Genomic DNA, 17,956 nt, shown 5'->3' with positions numbered 1-17,956 from the left:
ATCCAACATGGCTTCTCTTATGTTCTTATGTGACACAGAGTGTTGGTCTGGATGGGCCTTTGGCCTGATCCAACATAGCTTCTCTTATGTTCTTATGTGACACAGAGTGTTGGACTGGAGGGGCCATTGGCCTGATCCAACATGGCTTCTCTTATGTTCTTATGTGATGCAGAGTGTTGGACTGGATGGGCCATTGGCCTGATCCAACATGGATTCTCTTACGTTCTTATGTGTGACACAGAGTGTTGGACTGGAGGGGCCATTGGCCTGATCCAACATGGCTTCTCTTATGTTCCTCTGTGACACAGAGTGTTGGACTGGATGGGCCATTGGCCTGATCCAACATGGCTTCTCTTATGTTCTTCTGTGACACAGAGTGTTGGTCTGGATGGGCCATTGGCCTGATCCAGCATGGCTTCTCTTACGTTCTTATGTGTGACAGAGAGCGTTGGACTGGATATGCCATTGGCCTGATCCAATATGGCTTCTCTTATGTTCTTATGTGACACAGAGTGTTGGACTGGATGGACCATTGGCCTGATCCAACATGGCTTCTCTTATGTTCTTATGTGATGCAGAGTGTTGGACTGGATGGGCCATTGGCCTGATCCAACATGGATTCTCTTACGTTCTTATGTGTGACACAGAGTGTTGGACTGGATGGGCCATTGGCCTGATCCAACATGGCTTTTCTTATGTTCTTCTGTGACACAGAGTGTTGGACTGGATGGGCCCCTGGCCTGACCCAACATGGCTTCTCTTACGTGACACAGAGTGTTGGAGTGGATGGGCCAGTGGCCTGATCCAGCATGGCTTCTCTTATGTTCTTCTGTGACGCAGAGTGTTGGACTAGATGGGCCATTGGTCTGATCCAACGTGGCTTCTCTTATGTTCTTACGTGACACAGAGTGTTGGACTAGATGGGCCATTGGCCTGATCCAACATGGCTTCTCTTATGTTCTTCTGTGACGCAGAGTGTTGGACTAGATGGGTCATTGGCCTGATCCAGCATGGCTTCTCTTACATTCTTATGTGTGACACAGAGTGTTGGACTAGAACGCAAAAAGGGAGGCAAATAGGCCAAACGTTTTACTTTTAACAGATTCTTAAGTGACTTTTAAAATGGTTTAAAGGTTTATATGGAGCAGAGGTCCATCAGTGGCTGTAAGCCACAGCGTATTGATGGAACTCAGGGGCAAGTGATGTTCTGTATTCCTATTGCTTGGGGAGGGAGGCAACAGTGGGAGGGTTTCTAGTGTCCTGCCTCCACTGATGGACCTCCTAATGGCACCTGGTTTTGTTTTTTGCCCACTATGTCACACAGAGTGTTGCTCTGGATGGGCCATTGGCCTGATCCAACATGGCTTCTCTTACGTTCTCGTTAGCCTGATCCAACATGGCTTCTCATGCTTGACACCCCTGTTTAAAATGATTGAAATGTACTGGTCAGTGACTGTAATAAACCTGAACTTTGAACTATCTCTGAATGCGTCAGATCCGGGAGGGCTGCTCTCACTTTTTGGTCTCTTTCTACCGTATCAGCATCACCGTCCTGCAGAGCATGAAACTGGGCATCGACGTGAACCGGCACAAGGAGATCATTGTGAAAAGCATCTCGGCTTTGCTCCTCCTGCTGCTGAAGCACTTCAAGCTGAACCACATTTATCAGGTGAGCCAGTTCAGTGTAGTGATTGAGTGCGTGGACTCTTATCTGGGAGAACCGGGTTTGATTCCCCCTCCTCCACTTGCAGCAGCTGGAATGGCCTTGGGTCAGCCAGAGCTCTCTTATCTGGGAGAACCGGTTTGATTCCCCACTCCTCCACTTGCACCTGCTGGAATGGCCTTGGGTCAGCCAGAGCTCTGGCAGAGGCTGTCCTTGAAAGGGCAGCTGCTGTGAGAGCCCTCTCCAGCCCCACCCACCTCACAGGGTGTCTGTTGTGGGGGAGGAAGGTAAAGGAGATTGTGAGCCGCTCTGAGACTCTGAAATTTGGAGTGGAGGGCAGGATATAAATCCAATATCTTCATGTACTTCACAGGGTGTCTGTTGTGGGGGAGGAAGGGAAAGGAGATTCTGAGCCGCTCTGAGACTCTTTGGAGTGGAGGGCGGGATATAAATCCAATATCTTCATCTACCTCACAGGGTGTCTGTTGTTGGGGAGGAAGGGGAAGGAGATTATAGACCGCTCTGAGAGTCTGTCCTTGAAAGGGCAGCTTCTGAGAGAGCTCTCAGCCCCACCTGCTTCACACTGTGTCTGTTGTGGGAGTGGAAGGTAAAGGAGATTGTGAGCCGCTCTGAGACTCTGTCTTTGAAAGAGCAGCTTCTGGGAGAGCTCTCAAAGCCCCACCCGCCTCACAGGGTGTCTGTTGTTGGGGAGGAAGGGTAAAGGAGATGGTGAGCTGCTCTGAGACTCTGTCCTTGAAAGGGCAGCTATGAGAGCTCTCTCAGTCCCACCTACCTCACAGGGTGTCTGTCGTGGGGGAGGAAGGGAAAGGAGATTGTGAGCCACTCAGAGCAAAGGACAGGGTATAAATCCAATTATCTTCTTCTTTCAGGGGCTTGAAGAGCACAAACAACCTTTCCTGTCCCTTGGCTCCTTAGCTGAGAGTGGCACTGATTCTGGGTTTTTAAACAGCTTGAATGTTTAAACAATTTATTGGTAGCATATGGTTACAAAACTTATTTCTTAATTTTTTTTCGCATTAACCCATATGACATTTCCATCCCCCTCCCTCCAGGGGTTTTTAAACAGCTTTATCTGTAGTTCAGGAGGCTTCAGCTGTGCTTACGGGATGGAGTCCAGATTTCTTGCCTGGCTTGAAGCAGTATCATGAAGGCCTGAAACAGCCCAGGCTACCACAGGAGGAGTGCCGTTCTGGCAGTGGCACAGAAACCTGAAAGAGCCCAAACTTTCAGCTGACGACTGCCGTTCTCACACGCCTAATGGAGATGTCCGAACCCTGCAGCTGACAGGAAGGTTTTCTGGGCCCTTCAGGCAGAATTGGCGGTCGCTGTGTGAGGTAATCAAAAAAATTCTTTCCTCTTCTTCTTTTTCTTTCTTGCAGTTTGAATATGTCTCTCAGCATCTCGTGTTTGCCAACTGCATTCCGCTGATCTTGAAGTTCTTCAACCAAAATATCCTGTCCTACATCGCTGCCAAAAACAGGTAATGGTGTCCTGTGCGAAGGAATCACCTTCCCCTGGGTTCTTTCCCCTTGCAAATACCAAGGCCGGTTTGAATGGAATGGTTTGATGTGATCTGTAGTGGAGATGAACTGATGCCTGACAGCTACTAGCCATCCTTAAAGGCCCCGTTTTAGACGCCTCTGCCTTCCGTGATGAGGCAGGTGGTAACCCGGGGCAGGGCCTTTTTGGTTATGGCACCAAAGCTCTGGAACTCTATTCTTGCCCCCAGCCCCAGAGATTTGTCTGCCTCCTTCTGTTGCCATCTTCTGCCAGGGGGCAAAGACTTTTTTACTTTTGTTCAGCGTTCCCTCCTTTCTCACCAACGTTTTTATGTTTTGTATGTATTTTAACTCTTTTAAAGAGAAAAGGGCAACTCGAATGATTAAAGGTTTGGAACACTTTCCTTATGAAGAAAGGTTAAAACGCTTGGGGCTCGTTAGCTTGGAGAAACGTCGACTGAGGGGTGACATGATAGAGGTTTACAAGATAATGCATGGGATGGAGGAAGTAGAGAAAGAAGTCATTTTCTCTCGTCTCATAATACGAGAACTCGTGGGCATTCGATGAAATTGCTGAGCAGTGAGGTTAAAATGGATAAAAGGAAGTCCTTCTTCACCCAAATGGTGATTAACATCTGGAATTCACTGCCGCAGGAGGTGGTGGCGGCTACAAGCATAACCAGCTTTAAGAGGGGATTGGATAAAAATATGGAGCAGAGGTCCATCAGTGGCTATTAGCCACAGTGTATATATATGTGTGTGTGTGTGTATATACACACACACACATATATTGGCCACTTTGTGACACAAAGTGTTGGACCGGATGGGCCATTGGCCTGATCCAACATGGCTTCTCTTATGTTCTTAAAAATTGGTTTTAGTAATGTATGTTTGGGGGAGCTGATTTTAATGGTCTTTAAAAGGTGAATTTGTCATAAAAACATAAGAGAAGCCATGCTGGATCAGGCCAATGGCCATCCAGTGCAACACTCTGTGTCACATAAGAACAGAAGAGAAGCCATGTTGGATCAGGCCAGTGGCCCATCCAGTCCAACACTCTGTGTCACATAAGAGAAGCCATGTTGGATCAGACCAATGGCTCCTCCAGTCCAACACTCTGTGTCACATAAGAACATAAGAGAAGCCATGTTGGATCAGGCCAAAGGCCCATCCAGTCCAACACTCTGTGTCACATAAGAACATGAGAGAAGCCATGTTGGATCAGGCCAATGGCCCATCCAGTCCAACACTCTGTGTCACATAAGAACATGAGAGAAGCCATGTTGGATCAGGCCAGTGCCCATCCAGTCCAACACTCTGTGTCACACAGTGGCAATTTTTTTTATATATATATACACACACACACACTGTGGCTAATAGCCACTGATGGAGCTCTGCTCCATATTTTTATCTCTTGTTTTGTCATCTCTGTCATCTCTTGTTTTGAATAGCTTAGCTGCTGTGGTGGCCCTTTTCAAATAAATAAATAAATGCCCTTTTTTGTTTCCCTCGAAGCATCTCGGTTCTGGATTACCCTTCCTGCACGGTCCATGAGTTGCCAGAGCTGAATGCAGAAAGCTTGGTAAGTGGAAGAAAAATGACACAAGAATGAAAGAAGAGCCCTGCCAGATCGGACCAGTGGTCCATCTTGTCCAGCATCCTGTATCCATAGTCTGGACGGCCAACAGGAGGGCACAAAGGCCACGGCCTTCCTCTGATGTTGCCTCCTGCCTCTGGGATTCAGAGGCTTAGTGCCGCTGCAGGTGGAGGTTCCTCTCAGTTACCAGGGCTAGTGGCCATTGATAGACCTCTCCTCCATAGAATATATATGAACCTATGAAGCTGCCTTCTACTGAACCAGACCCTCAGTCCATCAAAGTCAGTCTTGTCTACTCAGACTGGCAGCGGCTCTCCAGGGTCTCCAGCTGAGGTTTTTCACGCCTACTTGCCCGGACCCTTTTGAGTTGGAGATGCCGGGGATTGAACCTTAGACCTGCTTACCAAGCAGATGCTCTTCCACTGAGCCACTGTCCCTCCCCTGCTCTCCAGGGTCTCAAGTTGAGGTTTTTCACGCCTACTTGCCTGGACCCTTTTTAGTTGGAGATGCCGGGGATTGAACCTGGGACCTTCTGCTTACCAAGCAGAGGCTCTACCACTGAGCCACCCTCTCTCCCCAACATATATGAGCATATGAAGCTGCCTTATACTGAATCAGACCCTCAGTCCATCAAAGTCAGTCTTTGTCTCCTCAGACTGGCAGCCGCTCTCCAGGGTCTCAGGTTGAGTTTTTTCACGCCTGTTTGCCTGGATCCTTTTGAGTTGGAGATGTCGGGGATTGAATCTGCTTATCAAGCAGAGGCTCTACCACTGAGTTATAGCCCTCTTCATGGCTCTCCAGGGTCTCAAGCTGAGGTTTTTCATGCCTATTTGCCTGGACCCTTTTTAGTTGGAGATGCCGGGGATTGATTACCAAGCAGATGCTCTACCACTGAGCCACCGTCCCTCCCCAATCATAGAGTTGGAAGGGGACCTCCAGGATTATCTAGTCCCACCTCCTGCACAATTCAGGAAATTCACAAATGCCTCCCCCTGAATTCAGAGGATCAACATTGCTGTCAGATGGCCCTCTAGCCTCCGGTTCTGGGATTCAGAGGGTTAACTCCTCTGAACGTGGAGGTTCTCCTCAGGCACCATGGCTCGTAGCCCTAGACAGCCCTCTCCGCCATGAATCTATCTAATTCCCTTGTAAAGCTGCTTAGTCCTTTGGCCATCACGCCTGGCAGCGAATTCTGCAGTTTAATCACTGTGTGTCAAGTTAGCATTTCCTGTTGTCCGTCTTCACTTCTTGCATCCTTGATTCCCAACGGCGAGCTTCTTCGCCTCGATCCCTCCTCTGTAAAATTAGTTCAATGACATCCTTCTTGCAAGATTAGGGTAGGGACAAATTCACTCTGGCGCAGTTAGCACAGGTAGACAGCTGTGGGGTAGAAGGGATGCCCTTTGGATTCAAAGCAGAGTGGAATTGCACCTTGTATCTCCTCTACTCAACTTCGCCACCCAAAATGATGGAGCATCAATCCCTGGGAGGAGTAAAGGAAGGTAGGGAAATGGATGGGGGAGGGGGGGAGAGGTTGAAAGAAAGCAACTTTAAATCCATTCTTCAAGCTGGCTTAGCTTGGAGAAGCGATTTAAGAGAGAAATGCCTTCTCCAAGCTGGCCGATGGGGTTGTGGGGGCGTTGAGAGCCACACAACATGTCTGCAGGGCTGGTGCTATGGATTCTGCTGCTCAAGGCAGACCCCTGCTCAGCGCACCCCCCCCCCCACTCCTTTGGAAAAATCCAGGCGCATCAAGCCAAGGCTCCCTAGCATCGTACGGTGCTCTTCTCCAAGGCTAGAGTGGACAGGGCGGCATGGCTTGATGTGTTTGAATTTCAAGAGGCTCTAAAATCACAGGGTAATTAAACCTTAGGCTTCTGCTGAGTTGCACAGGGGACCTTTCCTTCACAGGGAGGGACAGTGGCTCAGTGGTAGAGCATCTGCTTGGTAAGCAGAAGGTCCCAGGTTCAATCCCCGGCATCTCCAACTCAAAAGGGTCCAGGCAAATAGGCGTGAAAAACCTCAGCTTGAGACCCTGGAGAGCCACTGCTGGTCAAGGGAGGGATGGTGGCTCAGTGGTAGAGCATCTGCTTGGGAAGCAGAAGGTCCCAGGTTCAATCCCCGGCATCTCCAACTCAAAAGGGTCCAGGCAAATAGGCGTGAAAAACCTCCGCTTGAGACCCTGGAGAGCTGCTGCCAGTCTGAGTAGACAAGACTGACTTTGATGGGCCAAGAGTCTAATCCAGTAGAAGGCAGCTTTATAGGTTCATATATGTTGGGGAGGGATGGTGACTCAGTGGTAGAGCCTCTGCTTGGTAAGCAGAAGGTCCCAGGTTCAATGCCTGGCATCTCCAACTCAAAAGAGTCCAGGCAAGTAGGCGTGAAAAACCTCAGCTTGAGACCCTGGAGAGCAGGGGAGGGACAGTGGCTCAGTGGTAGAGCATCTGCTTGGTAAGCAGAAGGTCCCAGGTTCAATCCCCGGCATCTCCTACTCAAAAGGGTCCAGGCAAATAGGTGTGAAAAACCTCAGCTTGAGACCCTGGAGAGCCACTGCTGGTCAAGGGAGGGACGGTGGCTCAGTGGTAGAGCATCTGCTTGGGAAGCAGAAGGTCCCAGGTTCAATCCCCGGCATCTCCAACTCAAAAGGGTCCAGGCAAATAGGCGTGAAAAACCTCAGCTTGAGACCCTGGAGAGCCACTGCTGGTCAAGGGAGGGACGGTGGCTCAGTGGTAGAGCATCTGCTTGGTAAGCAGAAGGTCCCAGGTTCAATCCCCGACATCTCCAACTCAAAAGAGTCCAGGCAAATAGGTGTGATAAGCCTCAGCTTGAGACCCTGGAGAGCCGCTGCCAGTCTGAGAAGACAATACTGACTTTGATGGACCGAGGGTCTGATTCAGTAGAAGGCAGCTTCATATGTTCATATGTTTCCTTCTGCTGTGTAGATAGGCAAGGTCTGAATTTCTTTTAAGGACCTCATAAACGAAGGAGAGCAGCTCCCGGAATGCCTGGAATGGGGCTTGGTTGTGCACACATGTCCGACTTTGAAATGGTTCTTTCTCAGGGTTGGGGGGCAGGGGAGTATAACTCTAGGTGTGGATTTGACCGCGCCTTTTCCCTGAGACGTCAGTGCCCTCTAGTGGCAATTTCTGCACACTGTGGTTTTTCCTGTTTTCATTGCTCATCAATAGTAACTTTTCTTTCTTTTTCTAAATAAACAATTTTATTAGTAACATATGGTAGCAAAACTATCTCTACAACTTATAAAAACTTAAAGTAAAAGAAAAAACTTTCTACCTCATATCTTACTTTTCCCCCTCCCCTCCCCCCTTTACTTGACCCCCGCCAGTGTTATTTACTTAAAGGAAACAAATATTAAAGGTACACTTAACTATTAAAGAAAAAAACAACAACCAACAGTTATATTCTTATTTTAAAAACCTTAATTATTATCAAAGATTATCCAATGTCCTTTTATTTTCCCTTCTTTTTCTACGTATCTTCTGAATTTCTTCCACTCCAACTTAAAAAGTTCCAAATCATAGTCTCTTAATTTTCTTGTTAATTTGTCCATTTCACTCTATGACATAACTTTTGTAATCCAATCCCATTTCTGTGGTATTTTTTCTTGCTTCCACAGCTGCGCATACAATGTCCTAGCAGCTGAGAGCAAGTACCATATTAAAGTTCTGTCTTCTTTTGGAAATTTTTTCCATTTGTAATCCCGGCAGAAAAGTCTCTGCCACTTTATTGAATTCATATCCCAAAATCTTAGAAATCTCTTGCTGAATTATTTGCCAAAACATTTTAGCCCTATCAATAGTAACTTTTCCAGCTTACACTGGTGTGTGCAAATAAAAAGCCCATCAACCTTTGCTTCTCCTAGGAGAAAGGTGATTTGCAACAAGTTGGAAGAGATCTAGGAGTGCCTAGAATTGAATACAAGCATGATGTGGTCATGGAGAACATAAGAGAAGCCATGTTGGATCAGGCCAATGGCCCATCCAGTCCAACACTCTGTGTCACATAAGAACATAAGAGAAGCCATGTTGGATCAGGCCAGTGGCCCATCCAGTCCAACACTCTGTGTCACATAAGAACATAAGAGAAGCCATGTTGGATCAGGCCAATGGCCCATCCAGTCCAACACTCTGTGTCACACAGTGGCCAAAAAACCCAAGTGCCATCAGGAGGTCCATCAGTGGGGCCAGGACACTAGAAGCCCTCCCGCTGTGGCCCCCCAAGCACCAAGAATACAGAGCATCACTGCCCCCAGACATAAGAACATGAGAGAAGCCATGTTGGATCAGGCCAATGGCCCATCCAGTCCAATGCTATGTGTCACACAGTGGCCAAAAAAACCCAGGCACCATCAGGAGGTCCATCATTGGTGCCAGGACACTAGAAGCCCTCCCACTGTGCCCCCCCAAGCACTAGAATACAGAGCATCCCTGCCCCAGACAGAGAGAGAGGATCTGGCCTAGGGTTGCCCTCCCAAATGGCTAGAGCATCCAGGAAAACCAGAATTTCCCCGGAAACACCTAGAGCGGCTGCTGCGCACCATCACCAGTGCGATGATGTCACTTCTGGGTGACATCATTGCGACGGCGACTTAGGGGGAGGTCCCCCCCCCTGGCCCAATGTGGGCCGGTGGGTTCGGAACCTCCCAGGCCCAAGTTCACCGCAGCAGGCTTCCATGGCAGAGGAGGGATTCAAAGCTAGATTTGAAGCTAGAACCATGATGATCTGGACAGGCTGGAAAACTGGGCTGAAACCAAACAAAATGAATTTTAACAGGGATAAATGTAAAATTCTGCATTTAGGTAGGAAAAATCCCATGCATAGTTATAGGATAGGGGATATTTGTCTGGCAGTAGCATGTGTGAAAAAGATCTAGGGGTCTTAGTGGTCCATTCGCTGAACATAAGTCAACAGTGTGATGCGGTGGCTAAAAAGGCCAATGCAATTTTGGGCTGTATCAACAAAAGTCTAGTGTCCAGATCATGTGATGTGATGGTATCGCTTTATTCTGCGCTGGTAAGACCTCACCTGGAGTACTGCGTCCAGTTTTGGGCACCACATTTTAAGATGTAGACAAGCTGGAACGGATCCAGAGGAGGGTGACAAAGATCGGGAGGGGTCTAGAGACCGAGTCCTATGAGGAAAGGTTGAAGGAGCTGGGGATGTTTAGCCTGGAGAGGAGGCGGCTGAGAGGTGATAGGATCACCACCTTCAAGTACTGGAAGGGCTGTCCTAGAGAGGATGGTGCAGAATGGTTTTCTGTGGCCCCAGAAGGTAGGACCAGAACCAACAGGTTGAAATTAAATCAAAAGAGTTTCCAGCTCAACTTTAGGAAGAACTTCCTGACCGTTAGAGCGATTCCACAGTGGAACAGGCTTCCTCAGGAGGTGGTGGGCTCTGCTTCCTTGGAGGTTTTTCAACAGAGGCTAGATGGCCATCTGACAGCAATGAAGATCCTGTGAATTTAGGGGGAGGTGTTTGTGAGTTTAGAGCGGTTCCTCAGTGGAACAGGCTTCCTCCTTGGGAGGTGGTGGGCTCTCCTTCCTTGGAGGTTTTTCAACAGAGGCTAGATGGCCATCTGACAGCAATGAAGATCCTGTGAATTTAGGGGGAGGGGTTTGTGAGTTTAGAGCGGTTCCTCAGTGGAACAGGCTTCCTCCTGGGGAGGTGGTGGGCTCTCCTTCCTTGGAGGTTTTTAAACAGAGGCTAGATGGCCATCTGACAGCAATGAGGATCCTGTGAATTTAGGGGGAGGGGTTTGTGAGTTTAGAGTGGTTCCTCAGTGGAACAGGCTTCCTTGGGAGGTGATGGGCTCTCCTTCCTTGGAGGTTTTTCAACAGAGGCTAGATGGCCCTCTGATAGCAATTAAGACCCTGTGAATTTAGAGGGAGGTCTTTGTGAATCTTCTGCATTGTACAGGGGATTGGACTAGATAACCCTGCGGGAGCCTTCCAACTCCATGATTCTATGGTCTCTCTACCAGTGACAGAAGTATCTTTTTTGATTTGTCTTCCTGTTCGTTTGCAGGAGACCGGAGACAACAACCAGTTCTGCTGGCGGAACCTCTTCTCCTGCATCAACCTGCTGAGGATCCTCAACAAACTGACCAAGTGGAAACATTCCCGGACGATGGTGAGCAGGTTGGCACCCTGCTCTGGGAGAGAGACCAGGGCACTGCAGCACAGAGTCTGCCCTGCAAAGCAGTCGTCTTCTCCTGGGAAGCTGATCTCTGTCGTCTGGAGAGCCATTGTAATACTGGGAGACTCTAGGCCAACACCTGGAGGTTGGATTAAGAACAGGGGTGGAATTCTAGCAGGAGCTCCTTTGCATATTAGATCACCCCCCCCCCCAGATGTAGCCAATCCTCTTCGCGCTTACAAAAAAAAGAGCCTTGTAAGCTCTTGGAGGATTGGCTACATCGGGGGGGGGGGGGGGTCTAATATGCAAAGGAGCTCCTGCTAGAATTCCACCCCTGATTAAGAACATAAGTAGAGCCCTGATGGATCAGGCCAGTGATCTATCCAGTCCAGCATCCTGTCTTGCACATTAGAATCGTAGAGTTGGAAGGGACCCCCCAGGATCATCTGGTCCAACCCCCTGCACCACGGAAAGACCTCCCCCTAAATTCACAGAATTAGCATGGCTATCAGATGGCCATCTAGCCTGTGTTTAAAAACCTCCAAGGAAGGAGAGCCCACCACCTCCCGAGGAAGCCTGTTCCACTGAGAAACTGCTCTAACGGTCAGGAAGTTCTTCCTAATGTTGCGCCGGAAACTCTTCTGATTTTAATTTCAACCCGTTGGTTCTGGTCCTACCTTTTGGGGCCACAGAAAACAATTCCACACCATATGACAGCCCTTCAAGTACTTGAAGATGGTGATCATATCACCTCTCAGCCGCCTCCTCTCCAGGTTAAACATCCCCAGCTCTTTCAACCTTTCTTCATAGGATATTGGGCAACCAGTTCTTCTTGATGGCCAACAACAGAGCAGAGAGGCTGAGGCCTTCATAAGAACATCAGAAGAGCCCTGCTGGATCAGACAAGTGAGGGCCCATCTAGTCCAACCTCCTGTCTCACACAGTGGGCAGCCAGTTCCTCTGGACGGCCAACAACAGGACAGAGAGGCTGAGGCCTTCATAAGAACCTCAGAAGAGCCCTGTTGGAGCAGACAAGTGAGGGCCCATCTAGTCCAACCTCCTGTCTCACACAGTGGGCAACCAGCTCCTCTGGAGGGCCAACAACAGGGCAGAGAGGCTGACGCCTTCATAAGAACCTCAGAAGAGCCCTGTTGGATAGACAAGTGAGGGCCCATCTAGTCCAGCCTCCTGTCTCACACAGTGGGCAACCAGCTCCTCTGGAGGGCCAACAACAGGGCAGAGAGGCTGAGGCCTTCATAAGAACCTCAGAAGAGCCCTGTTGGATCAGACAAGTGAGGGCCCATCTATTCCAGCCTCCTGTCTCACACAGTGGGCAACCAGCTCCTCTGGAGGGCCAACAACAGGGCAGAGAGGCTGAGGCCTTCATAAGAACCTCAGAAGAGCCCTGTTGGATCAGACAAGTGAGGGCCCATCTAGTCCAGCCTCCTGTCTCACACAGTGGGCAACCAGCTCCTCTGGAGGGCCAACAACAGGGCAGAGAGGCTGAGGCCTTCCTCTGATGTTGCCTCCTAACTCTTGGATTCAGAGGTTCAGTGCCTCTGAATGTGGAGGTTCCTCTCAGTCACGCTGGCTGGTAGCCATCGATAGACGTCTCCTCCGTTCATTCCTGTGGCCCTCACTGCATCCTCTGACTGTGAATCTCACATTTTCATCACTTTCTGTGTTAAAGCAGGTATTTCCTTTTGTCCATCCTGAACCTTGCCCCCCCCCCCCCATATTTCCGTGGCCAAAGCCCTGTAACGGGAGGACTTAGCAGATGACTCAGCCCAGTATAAAGCAGAGGCTGCAAAGAAGAGTTTGGGGAGTTGGAATTGATGCCAATTTGAGAAAAGTAACTTGGGCTTCTTGTTTGGGGGCATTGGAGGAGTATCGCCCAAAGGGTGTAGGATGTCCCAGACCAGGGGTGGCCAAACTTGCTTAACGTAAGAGCCACATAGAGTAAATGTCGGATGTTTGAGAGCCTCAAGATGTGAACGTCAGAGGTGGGAAGGAAGGGAGGGAGAGAGGAAAATAGATGGAGGAGGGAAGGAGAAGAGGAAATAAAGCAACTAAGTTTAAATGCATTTTCCAGGCACATGGCTGGCTTGGTTTGGAGAAGGGATTTAAAGAGAGGAATGCCTTCTCCAAGCCGGCCAGTGGAGAGGTGGGGGCTCCAAGAGCCACACAATATATGTGAAAGAGCCACCTGTGGCTCCCAAGCCTCAGTTTGGCCACCCATGTCCCAGATCCTGGAGAGCTAATGCCAGTCCGAGCATGAGCAAACAATATTGAACATATGAACATATGAAGCTGTCTTCTACTGAATGAGACCCTGGGTCCATCAAAGTCAATCTTGTCTACTCAGACTTGGGAGCGGCTCTCAAGGGTCTCAAGCTGAGGTTTTTCACGCCTACTTGCCTGGACCCTTTTTAGTTGGAGATGCTGGGGATTGAAACTGGGACCTTCTGTTTACCAAGCAGAGGCTCTACCACTGAGCTATAGCCCGCTTCATGGCTCTCCAGGGTCTCAAGCTGAGGTTTTTCCACCCCTACTTGCCTGGACCCCTTTTGAATTGGAGATGCTGGGGATTGAACCTGGGACCTTCTGCTTACCAAGCAGAGGCTCTACCACTGAGCTATAGCCCGCTTCATGGCTCTCCAGGGTCTCAGGTTTTTCCATGCCTACTTGCCTGGACCCTTTTGAGTTGGAGATGCCAGGGATTGAACCTGGGACCTTCTGCTTACCAATCAGAGGCTCTACCCGCTGAGCTATAGCCCACTTCATGGCTCTCCAGAGTCTCAAGCTGAGGTTTCTCACACCTATGTGCCTGGACCCTTTTTAGTTGGAGATGCCGGAGATTGAATCTGGGACCTTCTGCTTGCCAAGCAGTTGCTCTACCAAAGATTTCAGGTTTTCACAGCTGGTAACATCATTAGGGTTTGTAGAATCTTTCGGGATCAAGTGCCGTGTTCTACTGGAGAAAGTTTTCCTTCCAGACGTTTCGTTCTCAGCTGCGGAGAACATCCTCAGTGGCGTTGCAGCTGGAGCAGGCGCTCAGACCTTCTTGGCTGCTGTGCATTGAGTGGGGCCAGGGCTGCTGGAGAGCTGTTATTTCTAGGCTGGAGGGGGTGTGATGAAAGGGCAATTGGTTTGTGGATGTGCCCATTGTTTGGTGGGGCTTCCTGGAAAGGTAGTGATAAGGAAACTGGCTGTTGAATGTGACCGTTGTTCTGTGTTGATTGCTGGGAGGGTTGGAAGGGGTTTGAATATAAGGAAGATGGTTGTTGACTGTGCTGATTGTTCTGTGGAATTTGCTGGTTGTTCTGAGACTTTCTGCAATTTGTAGTCTGTAGGGTGTTTTGCAGAGCTGGGTAACAAGATTGGTGGATGAAAATGCCTTCTTCCTTTCTGTTAAAAGTTGCTCTACCACTGATCCACCGTCCCTCCCTTAATTAATATTGCCTTTGATGGACCAAGGTTTTGATTCAGTATAAGGCAGCTTTACCTGTTCAGACCTTATTTCACTGGTCAAGCATTGTTCTGCTAAATTACAGGGCCTTAAAAAAAGTTTTCTCTTACATTTTCCCTCTTTGGTATGCTGGAAGATGCTGGTGGTTTTCAAGTCGGCCCCTATCCTGAAGCGAGCCCTGAAAGTGAAGCAAGCCATGATGCAACTCTACGTCCTGAAGCTGCTGAAGATCCAGACCAAGTACTTGGGACGCCAGTGGCGCAAGAGCAACATGAAGACCATGTCCGCCATCTACCAGAAAGTGCGCCACCGCATGAACGACGACTGGGCTTACGGCAATGGTGAGCGGGGGACGAGGAGAGCCTCTTCATCCAAGAAGTTCTGGGTCACGGTTCCAGTTTCTGGACCAGCTGATAAAAATTAAAAAATTTTAAAAAAAAGAGGAGCCATGTTGGATCAGGCCAGTGGCTCATCCAGTCCAACACTCTGTGTCACAGAAGAACATAAGAGAAGCCCTGTTGGATCAGGCCAGTGGCCCCTCCAGTCCAACACTCTGTGTTACATAAGAACATAAGAGAAGCCATGTTGGATCAGGCCAGTGGCTCATCCAGTCCAACACTCTGTGTCACATAAGAACATAAGAGAAGCCATGTTGGATCAGGCCAGTGGCCCCTCCAGTCCAACACTCTGTGTTACATAAGAACATAAGAGAAGCCCTGTTGGATCAGGCCAGTGGCCCCTCCAGTCCAACACTCTGTGTTACATAAGAACATAAGAGAAGCCCTGTTGGATCAGGCCAGTGGCCCCTCCAGTCCAACACTCTGTGTTACATAAGAACATAAGAGAAGCCATGTTGGATCAGGCCAGTGGCCCCTCCAGTCCAACACTCTGTGTCACATAAGAACATAAGAGAAGCCTTGTTGGATCAGGCCAATGGCTCATCCAGTCCAACACTCTGTGTCACATAAGAACAGAAGAGAAGCCATGTTGGCTCAGACCAATGGCCCCTCCAGTCCAACACTCTGTGTCACATAAGAACAGAAGAGAAGCCTTGTTGGATCAGGCCAATGGCCCATCCAGTCCAACACTCTGTGTCACATAAGAACATAAGAGAAGCCATGTTGGATCAGGCCAGTGGCCCATCCAGTCCAACACTCTGTGTCACATAAGAACATAAGAGAAGCCATGTTGGCTCAGACCAATGGCCCATCCAGTCCAGCACTCTGTGTCACATAAGAACATAAGAGAAGCCTTGTTGGATCAGGCCAATGGCTCATCCAGTCCAACACTCTGTGTCACATAAGAACAGAAGAGAAGCCATGTTGGCTCAGACCAATGGCCCCTCCAGTCCAACACTCTGTGTCACATAAGAACAGAAGAGAAGCCATGTTGGATCAGGCCAATGGCCCATCCAGTCCAACACTCTGTGTCACATAAGAACATAAGAGAAGCCATGTTGGATCAGGCCAGTGGCCCATCCAGTCCAACACTCTGTGTCACATAAGAACATAAGAGGAGCCATGTTGGATCAGGCCAGTGGCCCATCCAGTCCAACACTCTGTGTCACATAAGAACATAAGAGGAGCCATGTTGGACAGTGGCCCATCCAGTCCAACACAACACAAGGGAAGCTATCTTGGATCAGGCCAGTGGCCCATCCAGTCCAACACTCTGTGTCACATAAGAACATAAGAGAAGCCATGTTGGATCAGGTCAGTGGCCCATCAGTCCAACACTCTGTGTCACGTAAGAACACAAGGAAAGCCATCTTGGATCAGGCCAATGGCCCATCCAGTCCAACACTTGCTATGTTACCACAGTGGATCTATGTTACACAGCTGAATCTCTCTCTCTCTCTGCTTTTTTGGCACACAGATATTGACGCTCGGCCCTGGGACTTCCAAGCGGAAGAGTGCACTTTACGAGCCAACATCGAGGCCTTCAACAGCCGCCGCTACGATAAACCCCAAGACTCTGAGTTTGCGCCTGTGGACAACTGCTTGCAGAGCGTGCTAGGCCAGCACTTGGAGCTCCCGGAGGATTTCCATTACTCCTACGAACTCTGGCTGGAGAGAGAAGTGTTCTCACAGCCCATCCGCTGGGAAGAGCTTCTGTGCTATCAGTGACGGGGCTGGGAAGCAGATCCCGAACCAATAGCTGCCTTGCTTCTGGTCATAGGTGCTCTGTCCCTGGGAGAAAGGGTGGATCCTTCTGGGCTTGGGGCTCTTAACGCCTGGCAGGGAACGTTGCACGGGGTTGCCTTGCTAAAGACCCTTAAGAGGATACCCTCAAACTTTGCTAGTATCTTCCCATTCCCTCCACCCCACCCCGTCCTAGAGTTAATAGGCTTGCAAGGGGCAATGGAGGTGCTGATAAAGATGTGATATAATATACATTGGATGCGCAAGTTTTGCAGTCGGTGGATCCCTTCTGGAGTTTGGTGTCTAACTCGGAGCCCTCAAATGTGGGCAGAGACCCAGATATGGGGCCTGTTTCCTACACACCTGTTCTTACATCTCTCAAGCTATTCATTTTTTCCCCCAGGAGGGGTTGGAAATGTTCCAAACAAATTATTAAGCAGTCAAAGGGCCGGATGCAATTTTTGTTCGCCTCCATTATATATTTTTAAGGTCTAATATTGGGCGTTCCTTCTTTCGCTTGCCTCGGTTGTTATCTGCACTGTATTTCCTACAGTGTGTGCAGTTTCTGTGCCTGCATCCCCGAAGAGATGTGTGTGTTTGAAATGTTTAACGCGTGCAGTTTGTTTCACAGAATCTAGACACTACAAATTCCGTGATTTTGGATGAAAGCAAGCTGTGTGTCTTGGAGCTTAGAAGTGACAATTCCAGGTGTATCCAAACATGAAAGCTGCCCTATGGATATCGCATGGGGCCCAATTGTACCTCCAGAGTGAAAAGTTCTTGTGTAAATCTGCTTTTATGGCCTCTGTCTGGGCATATATTACAGGACATGTTTTGCCTAATTTAAACTCGGTTTTCACAAAAACTGCCCGCAAGTGGCAGTTACATGGAAACCTGTGGAGTTTCATGGTGTGCAAATGCCCCAAACACTTTCTGTGACAGTGGGTCTGCCGTACCAAAGTGCCATGCCAAAGTGGGGCTATTGTGCCAAAAACCCCAGATCTGTCTTCAGGCCCATGAATATCTAAAGGCAGCCTCTATCTTGCTTGAAAACTTTACTGTTAACGTGCAATTTTTAATTTTTTTTTTAAATAAAGAATGATTCCCTGTTACCCCTAAACCTGAAGAAACCTGTATAAATGGGTAATGAATATATTAAGATTCCGGGCAAAAATGTGGACTTTAAATTGAAATAAATTATTCCATGGATCATTGGTATGACTGGGAATCAAATGTGAGTTTTATCCGTTCCAGTAAAGCATCCACACATTTTTAAGGACGCAGAGGCATCTCGGGCTTCTCATTTATTATTTGAGAATTCATCTGTTTGAGCTCCTCTTATAGAACAATGGGCACTTTTTAGGTCTTCATTTGCATACAGAAATTCGGTTTTTATTGTAGGCAGAATGT

General features: G+C 48.8%; 1 protein-coding gene across 1 annotated transcript in view; it reads left to right on the top strand.

Annotated features, from left to right (window-relative positions):
- STRIP2 (striatin interacting protein 2) overlaps positions 1-17,762 on the top strand; it is a 59,977-nt gene extending 42,215 nt beyond the window's left edge. Inside the window, exons 14-19 of the mRNA XM_060246032.1 lie at positions 1,543-1,669; positions 3,064-3,164; positions 4,699-4,765; positions 10,826-10,930; positions 14,542-14,746; positions 16,281-17,762. Of these exons, the coding sequence (XP_060102015.1) occupies positions 1,543-1,669; positions 3,064-3,164; positions 4,699-4,765; positions 10,826-10,930; positions 14,542-14,746; positions 16,281-16,531 (856 nt within the window). The 3' untranslated portion in view covers positions 16,532-17,762. The remainder of the gene's footprint in view (positions 1-1,542; positions 1,670-3,063; positions 3,165-4,698; positions 4,766-10,825; positions 10,931-14,541; positions 14,747-16,280) is intronic.
- Positions 17,763-17,956: the final 194 nt, after the last annotated feature.

The sequence above is a fragment of the Heteronotia binoei genome, chromosome 8 (assembly GCF_032191835.1).
Source record: "Heteronotia binoei isolate CCM8104 ecotype False Entrance Well chromosome 8, APGP_CSIRO_Hbin_v1, whole genome shotgun sequence".
In the NCBI taxonomy this organism is placed as follows: domain Eukaryota; kingdom Metazoa; phylum Chordata; class Lepidosauria; order Squamata; family Gekkonidae; genus Heteronotia; species Heteronotia binoei.
Note: the sequence above shows the minus strand (reverse complement) of the source record. Positions and strands in the feature narration are given on the sequence as shown.